We start from the raw sequence: 21,240 nt of genomic DNA on the forward strand, positions 1-21,240 counted from the left end.
ATAACAGTTGAATATTAATAACAGTTTGTCTGCAGTTCACTACAGTCTGTTAAAGAGGGGAATCTCCCTGCTGAGGAAAACGACTCGTTTCAAGGTCCCACTGATCTTGTAAAGTCAAACAACAGAAGTGTCAGTCACATGCTGCCTTGCGTGTGTTTTAACAGGCAGGGCTTGTGTAATCAGAAATTTAACTTCCACTCCCAACACTCACAGGCTTTATAAGATGAACAAGGCTGCTCATATTTTGTCGAACATTTGCAGTGTTGACCAACAATATGACCAAAAGCAGGCAAAAGCAATTTGAGGAATAAATTGAAGCAATTGACTGAACCCATCAGTAAAGCTGTGCCTCTTTTGTTTATAGTTTCAAAGTCATTACAGATTGTGATTCACTACAGGCAATATCTGTAATAGCAAAGAAATAAATAATTTTATATTGTCTTGCCATTTTCAACCCTTTCAATCATTTTCAGATTTGTGACATTACTTTGCATTGCAATGCAATGCTAAGCACTGCTGTTCAGTTGCAGAAGTTGTAGGGATGCTTTCTTTTACCAGAAAGAATGAGAATATTGGTTATATAATTTTCAGTTTTTAAATATTTTTGAATATAATTTAAATTGATTTTACACACTTAAAGCAATATCTTATTACATTTTGAATATCATATTATTAAACAATAAGGGTGTCACGATTTCGATTTTAAATCGAAATCGATCGAAATTAATTCACAAACTCAAAAATCGAAAAAAAAAATGGAATCGTCGATACTGCCACGCCCCCATGTCGCGCCCGTGATGGAAAGTTCGGATCGTTTTACTGACTCTATTGTTCAATCTCGTTCATCAAAATTAACTAATCTTTTTTCTAGTCATTTCAGGGGACTTAAATGTTATACTTTTAACAGGCAAATTCCCCGAACACATCCAACGCAATCTTGATCATATTCTGAATTAAGAAATCATTATAATGCAGTCAAAAGTAATTTACAGGGAACATTAATACTTGACCTTCCGAGTCTTTTGTTCATTTGTCGCGTGACAGAGGCAATGAACCTCGTTCATGAACGACTCATCACGGCGCGGGAAAAAAACACTAGTTGAAAGGCTGTGAGTCCTCTAACTTGGATTCTATGCCCGAGCCCGAACTTGGCCGATATTTCCCGTCACTATCCTCGGGCCGGGCTCTTGATCTATAGACGTGCACTCCCAACGCAATAGAGGGCGGTGCGGGACTAGATTTGACGGCCGAGTGCGAGAGTGGGCGGTAATGCACTCACTCTGTGTGTGCGGGAGAATAAAAAGATTCGCGGGACTCTCGCAAACTAGAAATATCTATGAATAAAACATATAAAAACTAATACCTTTTTTTCACCTGTTGCAGAAAAGCAACAAGAACAACTAAAACAAAATAGAAACGATTTACAGGCCAGAGTTTCTATTTATAACATGTTTGCAGCATTGAGCGATTTAGCCAATCACAGACATATGTTTTGATTTCTTGAACGCAATGACCAATCAGAAGCATTTAAGATAGACTCTCCTCACCGCTCAAAACAGACTTTTTGTTCAGTGCTGAATTCTGTAAGCTGACAAATCCTCTAATTATAACAAACAAAGTGTAGGCTATATATTATGAAAGATTCATTGTGCAGTCAGCTTCACTGATAATAACAGAGATGTGTGAGATTGCGATCAACTGATGTCAGCTTTTTAGGAGCAACAGCAACCTGTGCTTAAAAAAAAAAAGTAAAAATCGAGAATCGAATCGAACCGTGACATTAGAATCGAAAATGTAATCGAATCGAGGATTTGGAGAATCGTGACACCCCTATTAAACAATGTCAATTGTCAATAGTATATCTATAGCACAACTAAACACAACACCAGTTGACCAGTGTGCTTTACAATACATAAAATTAAGAAAAACCATAAAAACAAAACACACAATACAATACATTTCATCATTGACCATATGCTAGTTCAAAAAGGTAAGTTAAGTGTTTAGCCAGATTTAAAAACAAACATGGATGGAGCAAATCTAAGACCTTGGTTACACTGCAGGTCTCGGTGCCCAATTCTGATTTGTTGCCTATATTCGATTTTTTTTGACCGTCCGTTTACACGTTCTTTCAATTGTGACCCATATCCGATTCATGTGTTTACACTTGCCATTCTATCTGAAACATTAGGCATGCTTAAAGGGGGTTCTTGCACAGATGGACGAACACGAAATATGCTTGATCACCATGATTTTGAATAAAAGAATAAAAGGAACATAATTGCAGCCAGCGCATACGCTTCAGTTATTGTGTGCGAGAGAGATCTCGGGACTGGTGGGAACATACAACACAATCTCATGAAAGTGCGTATCTATACCACTAATTTAATTTCTTGCGCCATTTAAATGCCAAAAATAGTTTTTGTTTGCATGATACGCTGTAGGCTAAACCCCTTGGGTAGGATTAGTGTGGAGTGCGTGTGTATTACTCGCCATAAAGTGCATATTATTGAAAGTACAAATGCTTATTGAAAGCGCTATATAAATGCCTCATTAATTTATCATATGCAAGCAAAAACGACGTATACAATTTTTTTTTGATACGCAAAAACAATTTTTGGCGTAAATGGAACGATAAATAAAAATTGTGCTATACATACACACTTTCATGAGATCATGGCGGGCTTTAAAGAGAAGCAGTGGGTCCGAAATTTTAGGATGAGCAAGCCAACCTTTGATAAGTTGTGTCAACGTGTGTCCACACTCCTCTCCTACGACACCATCCGTTCCTTTGCAGATACGAATTGGGGTTTCTCTCGTCATTACACGTGGAGACGTAGCCTAATGCCTCAGAAAATCCGATCTGCCTGTTTACATGACAGTCGCAATGGCACATATCAGATTTATTTCCACATATGAACGAGGCCTGAAACTGATTTTGAAATATCCGAATAAATGCGTTTTTTTTCCTGTTTACAAGGTCATAGAACATATCCAATCTGTGACACATATGAGCAAAAAATCGGAACTGGGTCACATTTCACTGACAGTGTAAACGAGGCCTAATGTTGAATGGTAACGCATAACGCTTCTGGGAGCAGCCACTGAAAACAAACGGTCACTTCTACTTTTCAACTTTGATTTCGGAATACGTAGCAATCTCTGATTAGACAACCGGAGAGACATAACTGGACGATGTTCTGTCAGTAAATCCGAAAGGTAAGGGGGGGCCAAACCATTTAAAGATTTAAATACTAAGAGAAGACTTTTAATAACAAGTAATCGCATATCACATCTTTCTTCAATATCGTGCAGCCGTAATATCAATTTAGTACCAAAGTAACAATATATTATTTATACTTTGAGTGCTAGGTCTACCCATAGCAAGGAGAGCAAAAAAAGTTGCATTTCAAAAAGTCAAGCACCTCTGTTTGACCAAAGGAATCAGTTAGCAAGTTACTGAAAGTTATTATTCCTGACAAAGGGAATCTTAATGCTAGTTGACACTTAGGCTTGCTTACGTTATAGACGACAACACAGTCCCAATGGAGCGCAACAGTTTGGTTCCAGAAGGAAAAACTCTTAATTTTCTTTATAGGGAAATTTATTTATTTTTATGTTAAATTATAAACCTTTAAGGACAGACCTGTTGTGAGTTCTGTTCATTGATGTTATATGCTTTTGTTGAAGACTTATTTTTAAAACAATCATGATACATAACTACCCATGACCAGGTAAATTTCACAAATCATATAGAGTCAGGCACAATGCACTCAAAATACTTAAATATTTGTATGCATATTTAGCATTAAACTTATATTGTTTCTATCAGTACAATCAACAACTTTAAATGAATAGTTTTATATTTCACCACCACTTTTAATTTGATTGTCATTCGCTTAATGTTCTTTTCCTCATTAAAGCCATTTAAAGGCCAGATTTACTAAAGAGGACAAATTAGCATGAGACCACAATCCCATAAATAAAAAATAAAAAAATTGCGTAGCATGTCAAACACCAAATGTGTTAAAACATGCTTTATTGGGGTTTAAATAAATAGCACAAATACCAGTAAATTGACTACCACAAACCTTAGTAAATCACGTTATTTAAATACTTTTTTCCCATAAATTATGTACCTGAAAGGGAAACTCCTACAAATCCATATGCAATAACGTCAGCCACAAAAACAACGGTGTCCACACCTTTTCATTGCTCATTTTTTACTCTATGTTTTTAGTAAATCATGAGTCATTTATTCAATACCAAAGAGGGTTTGCGTTGGAGCAAGCTGTTAGCAAATCAGGCCCTAAGACCATTGTTTTGTTTTTTGTTTTTGTCCAATTTTCAAATTATTTTTTGCTTCAAATGTTTTTAATGCTGTGATTCACCTCATAACTGGTTGGTTTGGCTCATGGCTTATAAAAATTTTAACAAAGACTAAAAAAAAGACTTGAAAAAGTGGGTGGGCACTAATGCGCTCTATAATACCGGTGAAGTCAGCTGAGCACTGGGTATGAGTGTTAAATTGGACAGGAGTGGCACCGCAGCCTGTTGAGCAGGAATAGGAGGGGCGCTCAATACCACTCCCTCTATCTATTCCTATAGCATTCCTGTTCCCTAAAATCAACTCATCATGATTACAGTTGCCTTTAGAGTGGGAACAGCAGGTGCACTCCTAATGTCTTCTGAAGTCACCAAACCTGTACAGCCTGCCCTTTCACAATAGAAGGCCAATGTACTGTGAAATTTCAACTTCAATATCACAGCAAATACTTTCAAATATAACAGCAGAAAATGCAGAAGAGTATTTACAACCATGGTCTTGGACTCACAGACTAGTCACTGTCCGTTAGCCAGTCAACCACTTGGTGCATACACAAAAATGGCAAGCACTATTCTGAATGGCTGGTTAAGATGCAATTTCCGGAAGCTTGGGTGCAGAAATTTTACTGGTCAGCCAGAAAACAAAGGTGTATTTACAAGGCCACTAGATGTGCCAAAGTTGCAAGGCTAGTAGCATCAAATTGTTGAAGATAGCAGGACATAATGGCCACTAAAGGGTGAATTACTGGCAACTGTAAGCATTCAAAACTTCACTGATTTATATGAGACTGTAATTCAGATGTTCGCCAGATTGTTTTAAAAATTATTATTATTATTTGCATTAGGCTATTATTTGCATTAGTGCAATTGGTCAAATCGTTGTCACCGTGAGCAAATGAATTGCATTCCCGCTTAAAACGAACGTTCGTAAATATTTCAAATAAAAGTTGCGCTCATTCTCAAATGTGTATCAACGGATCATTATGGAAAATCGCAAAGTTGTTGTGTTTGGTGCTGCTATTTTATCCCATGCCTCGTTCTTTTGTAACTGGTCCCTGTAAGCAAACAGCGTCATATCATATATGATAGGAAACCCAGCAACAGCGATTATCAGCAACTAATTTTTTGGTAGGAACGAAAGTTCACATCGTATGTTTCTCCGGAATCAGCCAGAGTGAAGGACGTCTTTATTCTGATTGGTTTCTGGCGTTTTGCCGCTGCTTGCCGCTGAACTGCGTCATAGCTCATTACCATAAAGTTGAGCTTCTTTCAACTTTCTGATTGACGCTCAAAACGCTCAAAACGCCCAAAACGCGACGCCGAGGGATTTGACGCTCCTTGCAGCTGAGAGAAGCCAGCTTCCATTGAAAATGAATGACTTCCGGCCGCTTTGGAAGCTCAAGTCGGCGGCGGTGTGAACGTACAGTAAGTCTGGCTATTAAAGACTTTAACAGGAAAAAAATTTAAAAAAAGAAAAAAACCTTCCCCACCAGATGATAGCATAACTAATTCACTTTTCATATAAAGCACAGCTGTCAGAATATCAGTGGAGCGCTACAATAAAAGACAAAATTACAATAAAAAAATAATAATCATAACATGCTTTGTAGTGACATTTGGGGCCTTGAGACTGATGGATGGATGTGTGTGCAGCTCTGTCCTTAACCAAATCATCCAAGGTTTGCAGGGACTCCTAATGGGAGGCCAGACAATGATTTGCATGATTCAAAAACACATGTAAATGCAGGACTTATGTAAATAGATTACAATCAGCTTCCTGGTAACCTTGCACTGGGAAACAAGTGCTCACCTATCCCTATATAACCGTATCCATCATATTTTCCATCACAAATTGATCACATTTTTTAATTATAGGCTATTTGACAAAAGCCCAAGACAAAAGATGAAGATAATGTAGGGCATTTCATTATTGTGCAGTAGGATTGTCACATTACCCTTAAAGCTTAAAAGTTTGTAATATCAAAAATAAAATAAAATTACAGAAGACTGTGTATAAGGATTGTAGTCAGCTTAAAAGGCATTTGCTTTATAATATTGGGTTGACTAAAATGGGGAGAAAAACTAAATAAATTACAAGGTTCACCTTTAATTCAGTAGGATTTTTTTCCTTCTAGCCCTATTATACTGTCTACAGCAGTCACATAAGAAAAGTAACTTACTGGGTATCGAGTTCGAAACTTTTTAGGCACCGGCTGAATTGCCTTGATACTATACGAGTATCAAAACATTGTCTTGTTTTTCGGTACCAAATTTTGATACCTAAGGGATTAATCTTGTAAACGTCAATGCATGCGGCATGATTGGCAGTGGCGGTAAAACACTAGTTTACGCGGTTGCCCAAAAAAACATGGCTCGTACGTGAGGCTGTAGAGTGTGTGTAAGCGTCCTAACCCACATAGAAGGAAAATGTGTGGAAAAGTGTGGCTACGTTTCACCAGACTCGATGCCAACAGCGCACAATGCAATATTTGCGACAAGATGATTGCTGCCAAGACCGGCAACACGACAAATCTGATCGTGTACGGGAATAAACTTAAGAGCAGAAAGTTGATCCGTCTTCGACAGCAAGAAGAACTGGAGTGCGTCACAAATTAACCGAAACTCAGCGTATAGGATACTTGCCTCACAGATATGACAAATAGGCATTTGGAAGCTTAAAATATGTCTACTTTTAAACTAACCAATTCGAAACAAATTGTAATGCACTGTAATCCAATTGAAACTCTCTATAGGCACGTGCATTCACTATACTGCAGGAATGACGAATCAGCATCGTCATCTTAATCTTTGTAGTCAACACTGACTCAGAAAACACTAGTTTATTAATAAACAATTACAATGTCTCCTTGCTATTTTTTCCCTGACAAATTCATAATCATTAGGCTACTTTTGCCAGTGCTTTGGGGAAAGCTTTATGCGTGCGCTTGAGCGCGAGGCATATATCCCGCCCCCCAGTAGCCTATTTAATTCAATTCACATTTATTTGTAGCTATAGCATTTTTCACAATACATAGGCTATCGTTTCAAAGCAGCTTTACAGAAAATGCATGTGTCTAAATTACAATTTACAGTGATCTGTTATCAGAGGTGACTGTGTGTAAGAAGGCTAATGCATTTCAATTAAATTTTCATTCAGTTTCATTGTTAATGCATTATAAGTGTAAGGCAGAAGCAATGAGCTCATTTAAAGAAAAGATGTTAAATGATTAGGATACATAGAATTTTTATTTTTCATAAAATTGGTATCAAAAAAAGTGTCGTCCAGGAACTGGTATCGAAGTCAAGGTATCGGTATCGAACATTTTTTAACGATACCCAGCCCTATGCACATATCGAATCGAAATTTAATTTGAGAATTGATTTTTAACCGAATCGTGACCTCAACAATCGATTTAAATCAAATTGTGAGGTACCAAAAGATTCCCACACCTAATAAATAGCCTATTTAAACAGATTTACTCAAATTAAAGGTAAAAAAGTATCTGTACACATGCAGGGCGACAAATATCACAAGAAAGGCTTGTCGTGAAGTGACAACCACATTATTTAATCTTATTTTCTTCATCAGGATGTTGATATAACGACTGTTCAAGTATCAAGTAAGTTTCATCTATAATGTTTTTCCTTTAAACCAATATAAAATTTCATACCGTATTATCCCTCATAACCGATAGTTTAACAAAGCTATAAGCAAGCTTAATTGTTATACTAGTTTGACATGAAATAGAATAAAATGGAAAAGCTCATGTTGTGAGTGGACGTTTATCTGAGCCCGCTGTGAGTGAAGACCAACGCATGCAAAACCTGATGTAAAATTGAATGATTTTGTTTTGCTGCAGATACACTTTTCAAAATAACATATTAATTTCAAGATGTAACATTGACGTGACGGTTATTTAAACGTAGCCTTTGTAAAAATATAAAGCAAAACATTAAATGTGCAAAAAGAAAATTGTAAACGACTAGTATTTCCAAGTCGACTAGCAGCAGCAGTATCATTTAATCAACTAGCCGGCTAGTCTCACACATCTCTAATCACGTTCCCCTGTGTGAACAGCCCATAATGCAGCATTAAGCTCAAACAAATGAATCATGTAAACCACAAGCATAACTCTACAGCTGTGTTCAGCTTCATTGCACAGTTAAGATTAATTAGTAACGTGCAACGCCATTTTGAGGGCATTTCATTACATGTTATTATGCGCATTAACAAAGAAAATGGAAAAGGTTTAGTTTGCAGACCTAAAAGTGGAATAAGCCTAATACTTCTAGGGTTGTTATATATGAATTTTAAAAAAACCTATCTGGAAAAACTGCGTGAAGCATGCATAAGATCCAGCCATGCACTTGAAGCAAAATGATTTTCCCCTTCTACAGCTGATTAGAGACAAGCCAGTGGAGTGGGTCATCCCTGTGAGCTGGACTTTGGTGTTGAGGCTGTGTGTGTGATCAGGTGCTGCTGTAATTACAAAACTCAACCACGCATGACCAGTGAACGCACACACCGCATCTCTCTGACTCCAACCCACAGTCACAACATTAATACTTCTCAAAACATGTTTTTGGTACAAAATTAACAACTATTGGAACTATTTAACTTTTTGTTTAACTATGTTATTTAACTGAGTGGGAGAGAAAAAAGATATGACTAGGGATGCACCGATATGAATAACCGATGGATAACCGATCTATATTGTCCAATAAATCTAAATCCAAGTTTATATTTTTAAAACAAAAGGCTCACCATTATAAGCTATGTTTCAAACACATCAACATAAATCAAACACTGTACAGTACAGTAGCCAGTAGTGGACCAGTGTAATGCATTTTTTTAAAATAATTTTACACTCCTATGGCCACATTTCCTTATCAAAAATAATTACTGCCTTACAAAGAAATAAAATAATGCCTAAATAATGCCAAACAAGTCACAACAACCTGTCAAAATAAAAGTTTGGTTTAACTTGACAAATATATTACTGTTGTATAGTAGAATTTAGATATGTCTCAAATTTATAATAATACGAACACTAATAATAAGATATTGTTATCAAAACTTTATTTTTTAAGGAATAATCCCAATTCTTCCATGTTTTAATTTTAACAGTATAAAGCTCAGTTAGACACTTAGAGTTTATTTACAGTTATTGAGGTAAACATGCCCAAAGGACCGAAAAAAGGTACCGTTGTGTACTGGCACCGAATTTCATGTACAGGTAGGCCTACTGGTACCGGTTAAAATGTGAACTTATACCCAACCTGCAGTATATGCTTTTTAAAAAAATGAATAATTGACACGCTTGACCATTATTTTTAAAATTCTGTTTGGCGCTGCTGTGGTTGCAGAAATTACACCTTTTACCTTTAACTCAACTAATACTAGTCATTAGGGCTGGTCCGAATATCATTTTTTGAGCTTCGAAGCTTCGGTAGTATAGAATATTCGAAGCTTCGGAATCTCTAGCCTATGTCTGTCTGTCCGTTGCATTTTGATTATTTCGAGAACCGTTCATCCAAACGACTTCACAAGGGAGTGCAGTGTCGTATTTGGTGCAATATAGATAGACAGGCGAGACGCCACACGTTCAGAATTAATAAACTTTTAATAAACTACAGAACAGCGCGAGCCAGATGCGAGTTTATATGCTCCGAGAATGGACACTGCACTAGTGATATAAAACACACACAGGTCTGTTAACTCAAGCAATATTTTTAATAAGGTAGTCTAATATTTTTCTCACTAACAAATCACTGACAAAGTAGGGTAGATTTAAGTAAAGAAGCGGCGCGCCTCACGCATGCAGGGCTTATATGCTCCGAGAACGGACACTGCGCTAGTGATATAAAACACACAAACACAGGTCTTTTAACTTAAGCAATATTTTTAATAAGGTAGTGTTATAATATTTTTTTCACTGACAAAGTAGGGTAGATTTGAATAAAGAAAAACGAAATTTAAATAAAGAAAAACGAAATTTAAATAAAGAAAAACGAAATTTAAATAAAGAAAAACGAAAAATAAACGTGACGTCCCAGTAAAATCTCAAAGTCTCATATATTTAGCTGTAGATTAATTAAGATTGATAAGGGTAAAAAGGATTATACATTTTGTTTCTATGATCTATGTTCCACAATGTCGAAGCAACGCAGCTTAACCCAAAATACAAGCTCATGCATGCACTTCTGTCCATACAGACTCCGCTGTTCTGCGCTCTAGTCAGAGAATACTCCCGTTGCATGAACACATTTAGTAGTCCAAGAAGAAGCAAATATATTTATTAAGTAGATATAAAGAAGTTATATGTTAAGTATTATATTTCACCAGATTTTATAGTGTAAAACATATTCAAGCGCGAATGAGAACCGTTTTGATGGGAATGCCAGGTGTGCAAAAAACAACAACATGTCACATTTTCAAATCGAATACCAACACACCGAACGAATATTCGAATATCCGGGTCCAGCCCTACTAGTCATTAGCCTAATTATCATTTATGTTGCACAAAGCTACATTATTATTGCAAAAATTATTGTTTTTATAGGCACCAATGAAAACGTCAGCTCCTTTAGTGGGCAAAAGGACACTGGAGAAGGTTTTGCTTGGGCAGATTTGTCTGTATGTCATAACTAGGCCTGAAATGTCCAGAACACATGACCAAATCATATTCAGTAATACAAGCAAGCAAACAAATAAATAACAGCACAGAGAATTTAAAATTAGGGGGAATAAATAAATAAATAAATAAATAAAAATCAGGCCACTAATGGCCCTTCTCTATAGCACCATCACTCATCCTCACTTCCTGTTCACACAGGAAGCAGCCTGTGAGAGGAAATTCTTCCTTTTATGAAAACACTGGACAATGTCACACTGCAGCTGGGTGATAGTTTGGAGCTCCTAATAACAGCTGATGGCAAAACACAGCGGTTAAATCTAGCTCCGAATACACCAACCACAAAAACACACTAGGAAGTCACAGACAGCATCCTCTGACCTCTGACCTCTGCTTACTTGTCTTGACACTGAACCAGAAATGAGTCAGCAGGAAAAGCACTGATAAACTGTTCATATAAAGACAGCTTGCAGTGTAAAAAAAAAAAAGTTTAAAAGGTGAAACAAGGAACAAGTACAGAGATTTCATGTTTCTCGAAACCCAGTGAGCTGCAAACTAGACTGCAGTTTTGGACATCAAAGTGAGAGCAATCCAATGAAAGGCGGTAAAGAGTGCAGCACGTCTCTGTGAAGAAGAGCTGTGAGGGCGATTCACTAATTATTTTAAAGCACTGAATCACTATCAAATCGCAATTGACCCTTCGCAAAGACCCGCCCCCCTTAGTTACTGTCGCTATGTCCGACAAGCTACGCCGCTCTCACGCACACACCATGTTCTCACACAGTGAAAAATACGTCGCGGATCAGAGAGGAGACTGACAATACGCTGACAGACAGGACAGACCAGGTTACTTTTCGGTTACTTTTGATATTAAACATATTAAACAAAGTCTCACCTTTCAAATTTGGTCATTTTTAAAAAGAAATTTAAACAATAAATACCGTTTTGTGGCTCTTTAATGCGTTGTGACAGATCGCTGTAGAGCCTCAGTTAAAGCTGCTAGTGAACCGATCATCTCTTCCTTCTAGTTCATTTATAGCATCAAATAAACATGAATGAACATAAGAAGGAATGTTGTTTTAACCGCGGAAAGGCGTCAGTATATTCAGTTTTTCAAGTTCAAATCCTCCCATGTTAATCTACTAACTCTCCTGACTGCTTTGTCGGACAAAATGGCGGATGGCGAAGTATGATTGGTCAGATCACCTATCAATCAAGCTCCCTGCGAAGGGTCAGTTCATTCGATTCTTAGCACTTTAAATCGTTATTGTTTGAAATTTACGATTCCAAAGTACATGTTTCTAGGTCAATGCATATATGCATCGTCAGGATTTGTGATCGATGCATCGAGAAAGCATGTGAATCGTACACCCCTATCCATTAGTAATTGTGATCTCGACATCAGTGAAAGTTACACTATTGTCTTTATGAGTCAGTAGCAAATACTTTTATATTGAAACAAGGATGTAAACAAGGACATTTATTTATACTTTAAACAATGCCTTATAAGACGCAATTTACAATTGCTTTGACTAGCCCTGTCATGGGAAATCCCTTTAACTGTTAAAAGGACAAAGACAAAGATATTGCTTTCCTCAGAGGGCATTCAAACTGATTTTGTGATTATGAATAGGCTATCTGATTGACCTGAAGAATATATGCAGTTAATGCACTCGGATAGTCGATCTCTCTCTCATAATACTATACTTTACATAATTTACTTAAGCTTATTGTGTTAAGTAAATCTTATTTATATAGCACATTTAAACACAGCAAAGGTGACCAAAGTGCTGAAAAGAGTAAAGAAAATATTAAATAAAAAACAGAATATAACAAAATAGAAGACAAACAATACTAAATACTAATATTAGATTAAAACGCCTGGGAGAAAAGATATAGCTTCGATGAAGCGACTCAGCGTTCTTTCATGCTTGTTCTAAATTGGCGTTTAAAGGCAGGGAGGTCATTTGTTCCAGAAACTAGGACTGTCGCAGTGAAGGAATTTCCCTTGCGGTAATTTTGAGTGGCTCAATATTGCGGTATGCGGTATTATCGCCATTTATTTATTTTGATTTATTTGTTGCTATATAAATAAGTGTTACGATGTGCCCAGCATGCACAAAAACCAGGACATTTTAAGTAACCAATGTAACCGAAACTAAACAGCGTCTCGGCACATTGAAAGGCTGTCATTCAGCGCAGCGTTACGGCAACGGACTGTCTTAGAGTGTGTCATTAAACCGTTCATTCAACGAACACGTTCAAAAACGCTGATTCATTAAAAGATAGATGTAATGAAACAAGGTGTAAATTATTTTTAACTTTGAACTCCACTTTTCAAGGCTCAGCTGATCAGCAATGCGTCACATGGGTTACGCTGAAGCTGATGCTTCACTTAATAGAGACCAATGGCATTGATTTACGGAGCCCCCCTAGTCCCACTTTGTAAAAAAAAAAAAAAATTATAACTATCTATTTGTAACTCGTGGCCTCAAGATAGTAACTCGTGGCCTCGAGATAAGTGTATATAAAAGGAGAATGCACAATGGAGCAGCTTTTCTCCCCAAAGCAGAAAGTGCACGCTAAAGCTGCCACCTGCTTAAAGCACTTCTTGTCAGGCTAAAAGCTATGGATAGAGAGCATTTTATAAAGTTGTATTTTAATTTAGGGATGCGTTACCAGGTTATACTGAACACACTTGCTTTGCAAGGGATTATTGTCAGTAAAAGGCGGTTAAAGGAACACACCGGCGCTTTTTGAAATTGGGGTTATTCACTGTCTCCCCTACATTTAGATAGGTGGGCAAATGCATTTTTGTCTCAGTGCATGCATTGTCTTAAGTCTCGCAGCGCCGCCGAAGTAGCAGGCGAAGCACTGATACTTGGGCGCAGAGATATCACGCAACACCTGAAATAAAGCTTGCCACAAAGAACCGGCAAAAGTAATGATTATGCATGAAACATTTTAATTGTTTATTAATAAACTAGTGTTTTCTATGTTAGTGGCTGCAAAGATAATGCTGACAATGCAGACTCGCCATCTTCGCAGTAGCTAGTGAACGCGCCTATAGAGAGAAATGCACACTTCATATGAATTTGCCTACATAAGCAGAGAGTAGCCAATTTCTTTTAGTTTTTAATTGTTTTGTTTAAAAGCAGACATTTCGAGCTTTCTATAGATTCTCAGGTCTGAGTTTTTGGTTCATTTATGAGACACGCTCCAGTTCACGCGCCGGCGCCTCCGTGTCCTGATTATTGTCTACTATATTTGCTTCTTATTTATTAATCCAGGCAAATTTGTTGATGAAACATTGCTTAAAATGAAGATACAATTTATACAAAACTAAATTTAAGCAAAAATAATATATGAAGATTGCTGAGAATTATTCGATTATTATTCGGAAATCGCACCCCTCCACCACATGCACGCACACATGCATGTATAGGCTACACACCAGAGCATTTGAGCAAAGTGGAGCGGTGTGACGCTTAAATACAAGTTAAAAAACTTAAACATACGTTTCATATTTATGTTTAAATAATATAATGTTATTTTTTAATTTCATCTATGTTGATTATATGAAAAGGGAACCGCATGAGAGGAGTAGGCTAAGATTGGATCATAAGATGACCGATATATCTGAAAACATTTGGAATGGGTCAGACATGATTTGATTAGTATATGGGGCATATAATAAGTAAAAAGAGATCGCTATTTAATACCACTAACAAGGCTCAAAATAGCTCCACACTAACACGGTAGCTTAATGAGGGTCTCTACATACAAACCGAAGCACTGAGAACTTTGTAAGTGTACAGACAGTTTAATAATAATATACTTTATAAAGACAGTACCATCGCGGAGTCATCTTTGGAAAACAGGCTTGACCAGTCGAGCCACTAACGCCATGCTAAGTGAGCTGAACTGTGAGATTCCAAGTAACAGTTCAGCTCGTAGCATGGCGTTCGTGGTTCGACTGGTCGAGCCTGTTTTCCAAAGATGGCTCCGCGATGGTACTGTCTTTATAAAGTATATTATTATTAAACTGTCTGTACACTTACAAAGTTCTCAGTGCTTCGGTTTGTATGTTGAGACCCTCATTAAGCTACCGTGTTAGTGTGGGGCTATTTTGAGCCTTGTAAGTGGTATTAAATTGCGATCTCTTTTTACTTATTATATGCCCCATATACTAGCGTTATAAGCTAACAGTTTTTAGAGATAAAACTCTTTACACTCGATTATAATGAAAACAAATCCCAGAGAACAGTCGACTCTGTACCAATGTGTTATTATACCCCAGGCTCATTTTGTGCCAGAGTTCTCCTTTAACTGCCTTTTACTGACAATAATCCCTTGCAAAGCAAGTGTGTTCAGTATATCCTGGTAACGCATCCCTAAATTAAAATACAACTTTATAAAATGCTCTCTATCCATAGCTATTAGCCTGACAAGAAGTGCTTAAGCAGGTGGCAGCTTTAGCGTGCACTTTCTGCTTTGGGGAGAAAAGCTGCTCCATTGTGCATTCTCCTTTTATATACACTTATCTCGAGGCCACGAGTTACTATCTTGAGGCCACGAGATAGTTATAATTTTTTTTTTTTTTACAAAGTGAGACTAGGGGGGCTCCGTATTGATTCAATGCGTGACTCGCTGACTTTTTTTCCCGCGGCTTCCTCGCGCTGTTGATGCTGACCAGTGCTGACGCTGACGCCATTCATGGTAAATACCCTTAAATGTTAAAAGGGTGATACGACAAATATTTCGCGTTCCTTGGACACGGCAACCTTTTCACGAATATATAACTTGACCTCAAAGACAGACGCAGGTAATCGCACGTGCTCAGTCGAGTGCGTTTAAGCTTATTCGCTGTCTGTTTAAGCTTAAGTGCAAATCCACGAAGCCGCTGTACAAATCACCATGATAAACAGTGTTGTTATCATTATTAACTTATTTAGCATTCAATACACATGCACGAAGTTCAAAACAAGAAGGGTAGCCTTATGAAAAAAGAAAGCATGCAAATATCGCAATTGCTGCGGTTACTTGCATTCCTCTACGGTTGGCCTGTCAGTAGCGTGGTACTACACTACTGCGGTTATCGTGACAGCCCTACCAGAAGCATTTTTTGTTATGCTGGTGGAAGGAGTAGGACCATAAAATGTTCGTCCAATCACTGCATTCGGTCCGAATGCAATGATAAGATGTTCTACCTCCCTGTCAACGCATGTATTTCCATACCTCCACACAATTGCTCGGACAGACATCACACGTCATCAGCGCAGTTTTATTAAGCTGTACCAAGTTAGACAGATGTCAGTCATCGAGCACCACATCCAAAACAGCAGCACCTTTTACAGTTCCTCCTGAACCGAAACAACAAGCTAATGCCGCGTTCACGCCAGAACTGCTGTCATTTGGAAGAGATGGAAAACAGTTACATTATACTTGGAGCGGTTCGTGACTGGAATTTATGCGTTTCAATGGTAACACTATAAACTCTGAAAAAAATCTGCAGCAGTTTTAGTGTTTAAGTTGATTATGTACGTTATTATTGTAATGTTATATGCTTTGAGACATGAGATAGTTTAATACCATCTCTCATGACACTTTTGTTTGCGTCCTGCTGTGAAGGAGGTGTGGCTTTGGAGACGCACTGAATGGAGGGTAGGATCTCATGCTTTCAAAGCTAGCTCGCTATTAGCGTTAATTTTGTTAACGATTTTGTTAATCCATGACATAAAATGTTCATTGACGATCTTTTTTACTATGACTAAGACGCAAGACGATAACGAGATGACTTCAACGTCATTAAACGATAACTGTGACTATATCAATATGCAATATCATTGATGAAAAATGACGAGACTAAAATGTTGTTCAAAAAATAAAAACTTGATCAAAATCACTTAGTTTCTGTCAAATAAACGAGGACAAAACATTAGATTGTTTTTAACAAGCAGCTACAATCTTTCATGATTACGGTTGCCATATTTAAAGAATGTTAATCCCCCAATCAGAGCTTTTCTGTTAAAAGAACACGTTTTCTTCATTGTTTTACTTATTTGCAATCTGCCAATAATGCGAACGTGCTCTCTCCGGAAGAAGAGCAAATGATCTGAAAACACAGACAAAAAAAGTAAGCTGCAGTTCAGCGATATCCATTTGAGATGTTCTGCTTAAATGAAAGTGTCTACGAGCCGCTTGCGCTCTTTGCTGCGATCAAACCTTCTCAGTGATGAACTGTAATAAATCCAAACATGGACCTCGACTAAATTTGAGATAGTGGTTTTATTTTTTGATAGAGGTTTTTTGTTTGTTTTACCAGTTGGCCTATATGATAAATAACCTATAATAAATCAGGAAAATAGATGAGGTGAAATAAACCATGTTGGCTCAACTGTTGAACTGTCGACTTGAGATTTAAATCCGTGGCAGAAGGAAGTAGTTTTAATTGGGTTTTAAAGACACTGTTGTTGTTTCTTACTTATTTACATACTTGTGCCATAGAAGTTTGAAATGTTGTATAAACGCACCATCACACTCATAGCCGTGCGATATGGCTTTATATCAGCCTTTTCTACAGATTGTCTACCATATAATATATATACAGTACACAATGGTGGCCAAAAGTGATGTCTTAAGGGGATATTTGTTTTAAATGACTCTACAAGTTCGGTTATTTGGGAAAGAAAAGGCAAACAACAACTACAAGTTCTACTTTACCATGCAACAAAAATAGAAAAACAATAACCTCACAAGAAAAATCACATTGGACTACAACATAATCAGTTATTAATATTTTGTTGGTTCTCTCCTGTTTTTGGCATGTGTTCATAATTTCTTTGTATGACAGCCTGGCCAGAAAGTATGTTCGCACAGTTTAGCATCTTTCATAGCATTATCACAAATAATGTACAAAACAATTGACTACAAGCACAACTAGCCTACGCAATATGCTTACAACATCTCTACATATATGGTACATATATTCGCAGATGACATACTGTCAGGTCAGGTTTTTTACATATTCTGTATTCAGACACATCTCCTTTTATTATATTTGTTGTTCATATATATATATATATATATATATATTAAAGACATCCTTGTATTATGTTTGTTGTTCAAATTTGTGTGTGTGTGTGTGCTTGTTATTTATATTTTCTGTATATTCACACATGTATGTGTGTCATGTTTGTTGTTTATATATTTGGTATATTCACACAAAACAGGCTGTCAGGTCTGTTGTTGATGTAGCACGATAAGCTAGCTAACGCTAATCATTCAATCCATACATTATCGATCACAAATGGAGTAACACGCACATTAAAGCCCCTGTTTCACATTCTAACACCCATTTGAACATCTCTGTGTCATTTAAACCTTGAAGCCTGCAGACATGCTGAGTATAAATCCGTGGTGTAACGTTAGGGAATATGCCTCTAAATGTTTCAGTCCTGTCAGTCTCACTCACCTAACAGCGCGCGTAGATGCTTTAAACGCGTGAAAACATCCTTCTTTGGGTCCAGAACTTTCTGTGTAGATTTCTTGACGTCTCCATAAACCCTTCGAGTGAACATTCCGCTGTAAAAGGCGATTTTGTAGCCGGTTTTACCTTCCTTTCACCATTCAGACCTGTATGTGTGTGAAGAACAGCAGCTGCCCGAAAGACTGACCGAACGACCGACGGCAGGGCGCCAGATCTGCTGAAAACACTCCCCTTCGATTACTGTGAGAAATAAACAAACACATTTAGCTCAGTATTTACAGGCTTTCTACTGACACGAATGTTCATTGCTTGACAAAACAAAGGTTTAGTCTACGAAATATGTGACATATTTGATCTGCATTCAGTAGTGCATTATTGAATGCATTACAATATACATCCCTAGGTGTTTTTGAAAATATGGCAACACATATCGCCGTTGTGGGTGTGTAAATACGGAAGTATAGACAGATACACCACCTCATGTTGTTATTATTATTATTATTATTAGTAGTAGTAGTAGTAGTAGTAGTAGTAGTAGTAGTAGTATTAGGCTACTACTACTACTTCTACTCTTTACCTAGCAAAAACAATTTCACGCTTTCAAATTTTTTTAAACATTTGCCCTATTTACCTATTTTCATATAATGATCCAGATAATGTAAATGTCTTCATATTATGTGCCATTATTATTAAACATTTCGATTTCTTCCATGATAAAAGATATGATGATTACATCCCCTACGGCCTACGTCATGACGTAGCCCGCATGTTCAGATGTAGCAGGTGTACCTGAAATGGTACATTATACTCGCGCGCCTTCTGGTGAATGATTTTGATATTGCATCCACCTGCTGCGATTACTGCGCATGTGCACCACAATCACAAAAATACAGTATGTAGACTTCTGATAAATTTAGGTGTAACATACATTTATTAGTATTTATTTTTTAATATTAGACCATAAATTTATAAAATCATACTTTTGATAAGGAATGTGTTTTCGAAAATGTTTAGTAAAAATGTGTATTAAAGCTTGTACAGCAAAATTATTTATTTAAAAAAAAATCCCTTTCCTTTTCAATAAGCTGCACTATAAAACACAAACACATTTTTTTTACATGTAATTCACAATATTTATTAAAAAGATAAATAAATTAAAACAAAATAAATTAATACTAAATCCATACAATGATCACGGGAACCTCTAAAGGGTTTTCTTTTATTCAAAATGGATTAATTTAAACATAACCTGCCAGGAACAATAGTCAATTATATAATACAAAAATATTTGACTCTATTTTAAAGAACCCTTTATGCCAAAAACAAAAGGTTCTGTATAAGGAGAAATGTGTTTGCATAATAGTTTCATGTTTATTTGCATTTTTTCTATAAAGTATGTTTACGAGCCGTTAAATTCATAACATTTGATACAAAATAAAAATGATTTATAACAGAATTAATTAATTAAAACTAATAAAATAAAACTTCCATAAAATGATCACATGATGGAACCCCTAAAAGTCTCAATATATGAGGCATCTGACTGAATCCTTAAGGTTATATAGAACAATTTACTCTATAGTTTACTCTTTACGAGAAGTGCAATGGGATGTTTGCTTGGTTTAACATCTCATTCAGAGGATGGTGCTTGTTTAAGTATAGTGTCCCGTCATGAGGACCCATTGATGTGGCTGTGTCCATGTGTTTGTTGCTGGCCGGGTCTGCTTGTGTCCCTCTGTTGAAGGGTGTCGGGTCAGAGCAGAGCTTTCTCTATTGTTGGCACATACTATCAGCTGCCAATCACTGCTGAAATCTCTCTATGACACAAATATCTCCTGTGGCGTAACTGAGCTAAAGGTTGTGCTGAGCCATGTTTAGATCAGATTCATTTATATTATTTCAATCAATTAGTTGCAAATTAACATTATGAGGTTTACCAGAAAGAAAATGTATTTGCAGTACAAGAACGTGCTTGCAAAGCTGGTAATTGAATTAAAGCTAAAATGCCATATATATGCTTGATTTGTATTCTATACTAAAGCTTTAAAGGGATAGTTCACCCAAAAATGAAAATTCTGTCATCATACTCACTATCATGTCGTTCCAAACCCGTAAGACTTTCGTTCATCTTCAGAACACAAATGAAGATCTTTTTAATGACATCTGAGAGCATTCTGTCCCTCCATTGACAGCTACTCAACTACTTTGACACTTCAAAAAGTTGTAAAATTGTAAAACTAATTTCTCAAAACTCAATGTGAATTGAGCAGTTTAGTCCAAAATTTCTGAAGAGACTCGATCGCTTCATATGATGAACAGATTGAATTTAGGCTTTTATTCACATATAAACATTTATCAGTGGACATGAACAGAAGCAGAATCTACCTGACACACGAGAAATTGAGCTCAGTTTACCACAACTGATGTGTGAGTTGATGAATCTTTATATGTCACTAAAAGCCTAACTTCAATCTGTTCATCATATAAAGTGATCGAGTCTCTTTAGAAAATTTGGACTAAACTTCTCAATTCATATGGATTAGTTTTACAATCTCTTTATGAACTTTTTGAAGTGTCAAATTAGTTTCATAGGCTGTCAATGGAGGGACAGAACGCTCTCAGATTTCTCACAGGTTTGGGACAACATGAGGGTGAGTAAAGGATGACAGAAATTTCATTTTTTTTGGGTGAACTATCCCTTTAAGAAAAATGAATTGGATAAATGGTTAGTGTCCACCAATTTGCAATCGTATATTGCCTGAATATTGATATAAATAAAAGTGTAAATGA

At 36.7% G+C, this 21,240-nt stretch overlaps 1 protein-coding gene across 11 annotated transcripts in view; it reads right to left on the minus strand.

The window, feature by feature from the left end:
- The window catches only part of ralgapa2 (Ral GTPase activating protein catalytic subunit alpha 2), a 214,882-nt gene extending 196,023 nt beyond the window's left edge, over positions 1-18,859 (minus strand). For 7 of the 11 annotated variants that reach the window (XM_077238642.1, XM_077238635.1, XM_077238639.1 and 4 more), the window contains exon 1: positions 18,436-18,651. In XM_077238642.1, the coding sequence (XP_077094757.1) occupies positions 18,436-18,541 (106 nt within the window). In that variant the 5' untranslated portion in view covers positions 18,542-18,651. Of the gene's footprint in view, positions 1-18,435 lie in introns of all 11 variants that reach the window. The other 4 variants (XM_077238633.1, XM_077238636.1, XM_077238637.1 and 1 more) reach the window with 1 other exon arrangement.
- Between the last annotated feature and the right edge of the window lie 2,381 nt (positions 18,860-21,240).

This window comes from Siphateles boraxobius, unplaced genomic scaffold (assembly GCF_051911475.1).
Source record: "Siphateles boraxobius isolate OS27281-9 unplaced genomic scaffold, OSU_SipBor_1 22, whole genome shotgun sequence".
In the NCBI taxonomy this organism is placed as follows: Eukaryota; Metazoa; Chordata; class Actinopteri; order Cypriniformes; family Leuciscidae; genus Siphateles; species Siphateles boraxobius.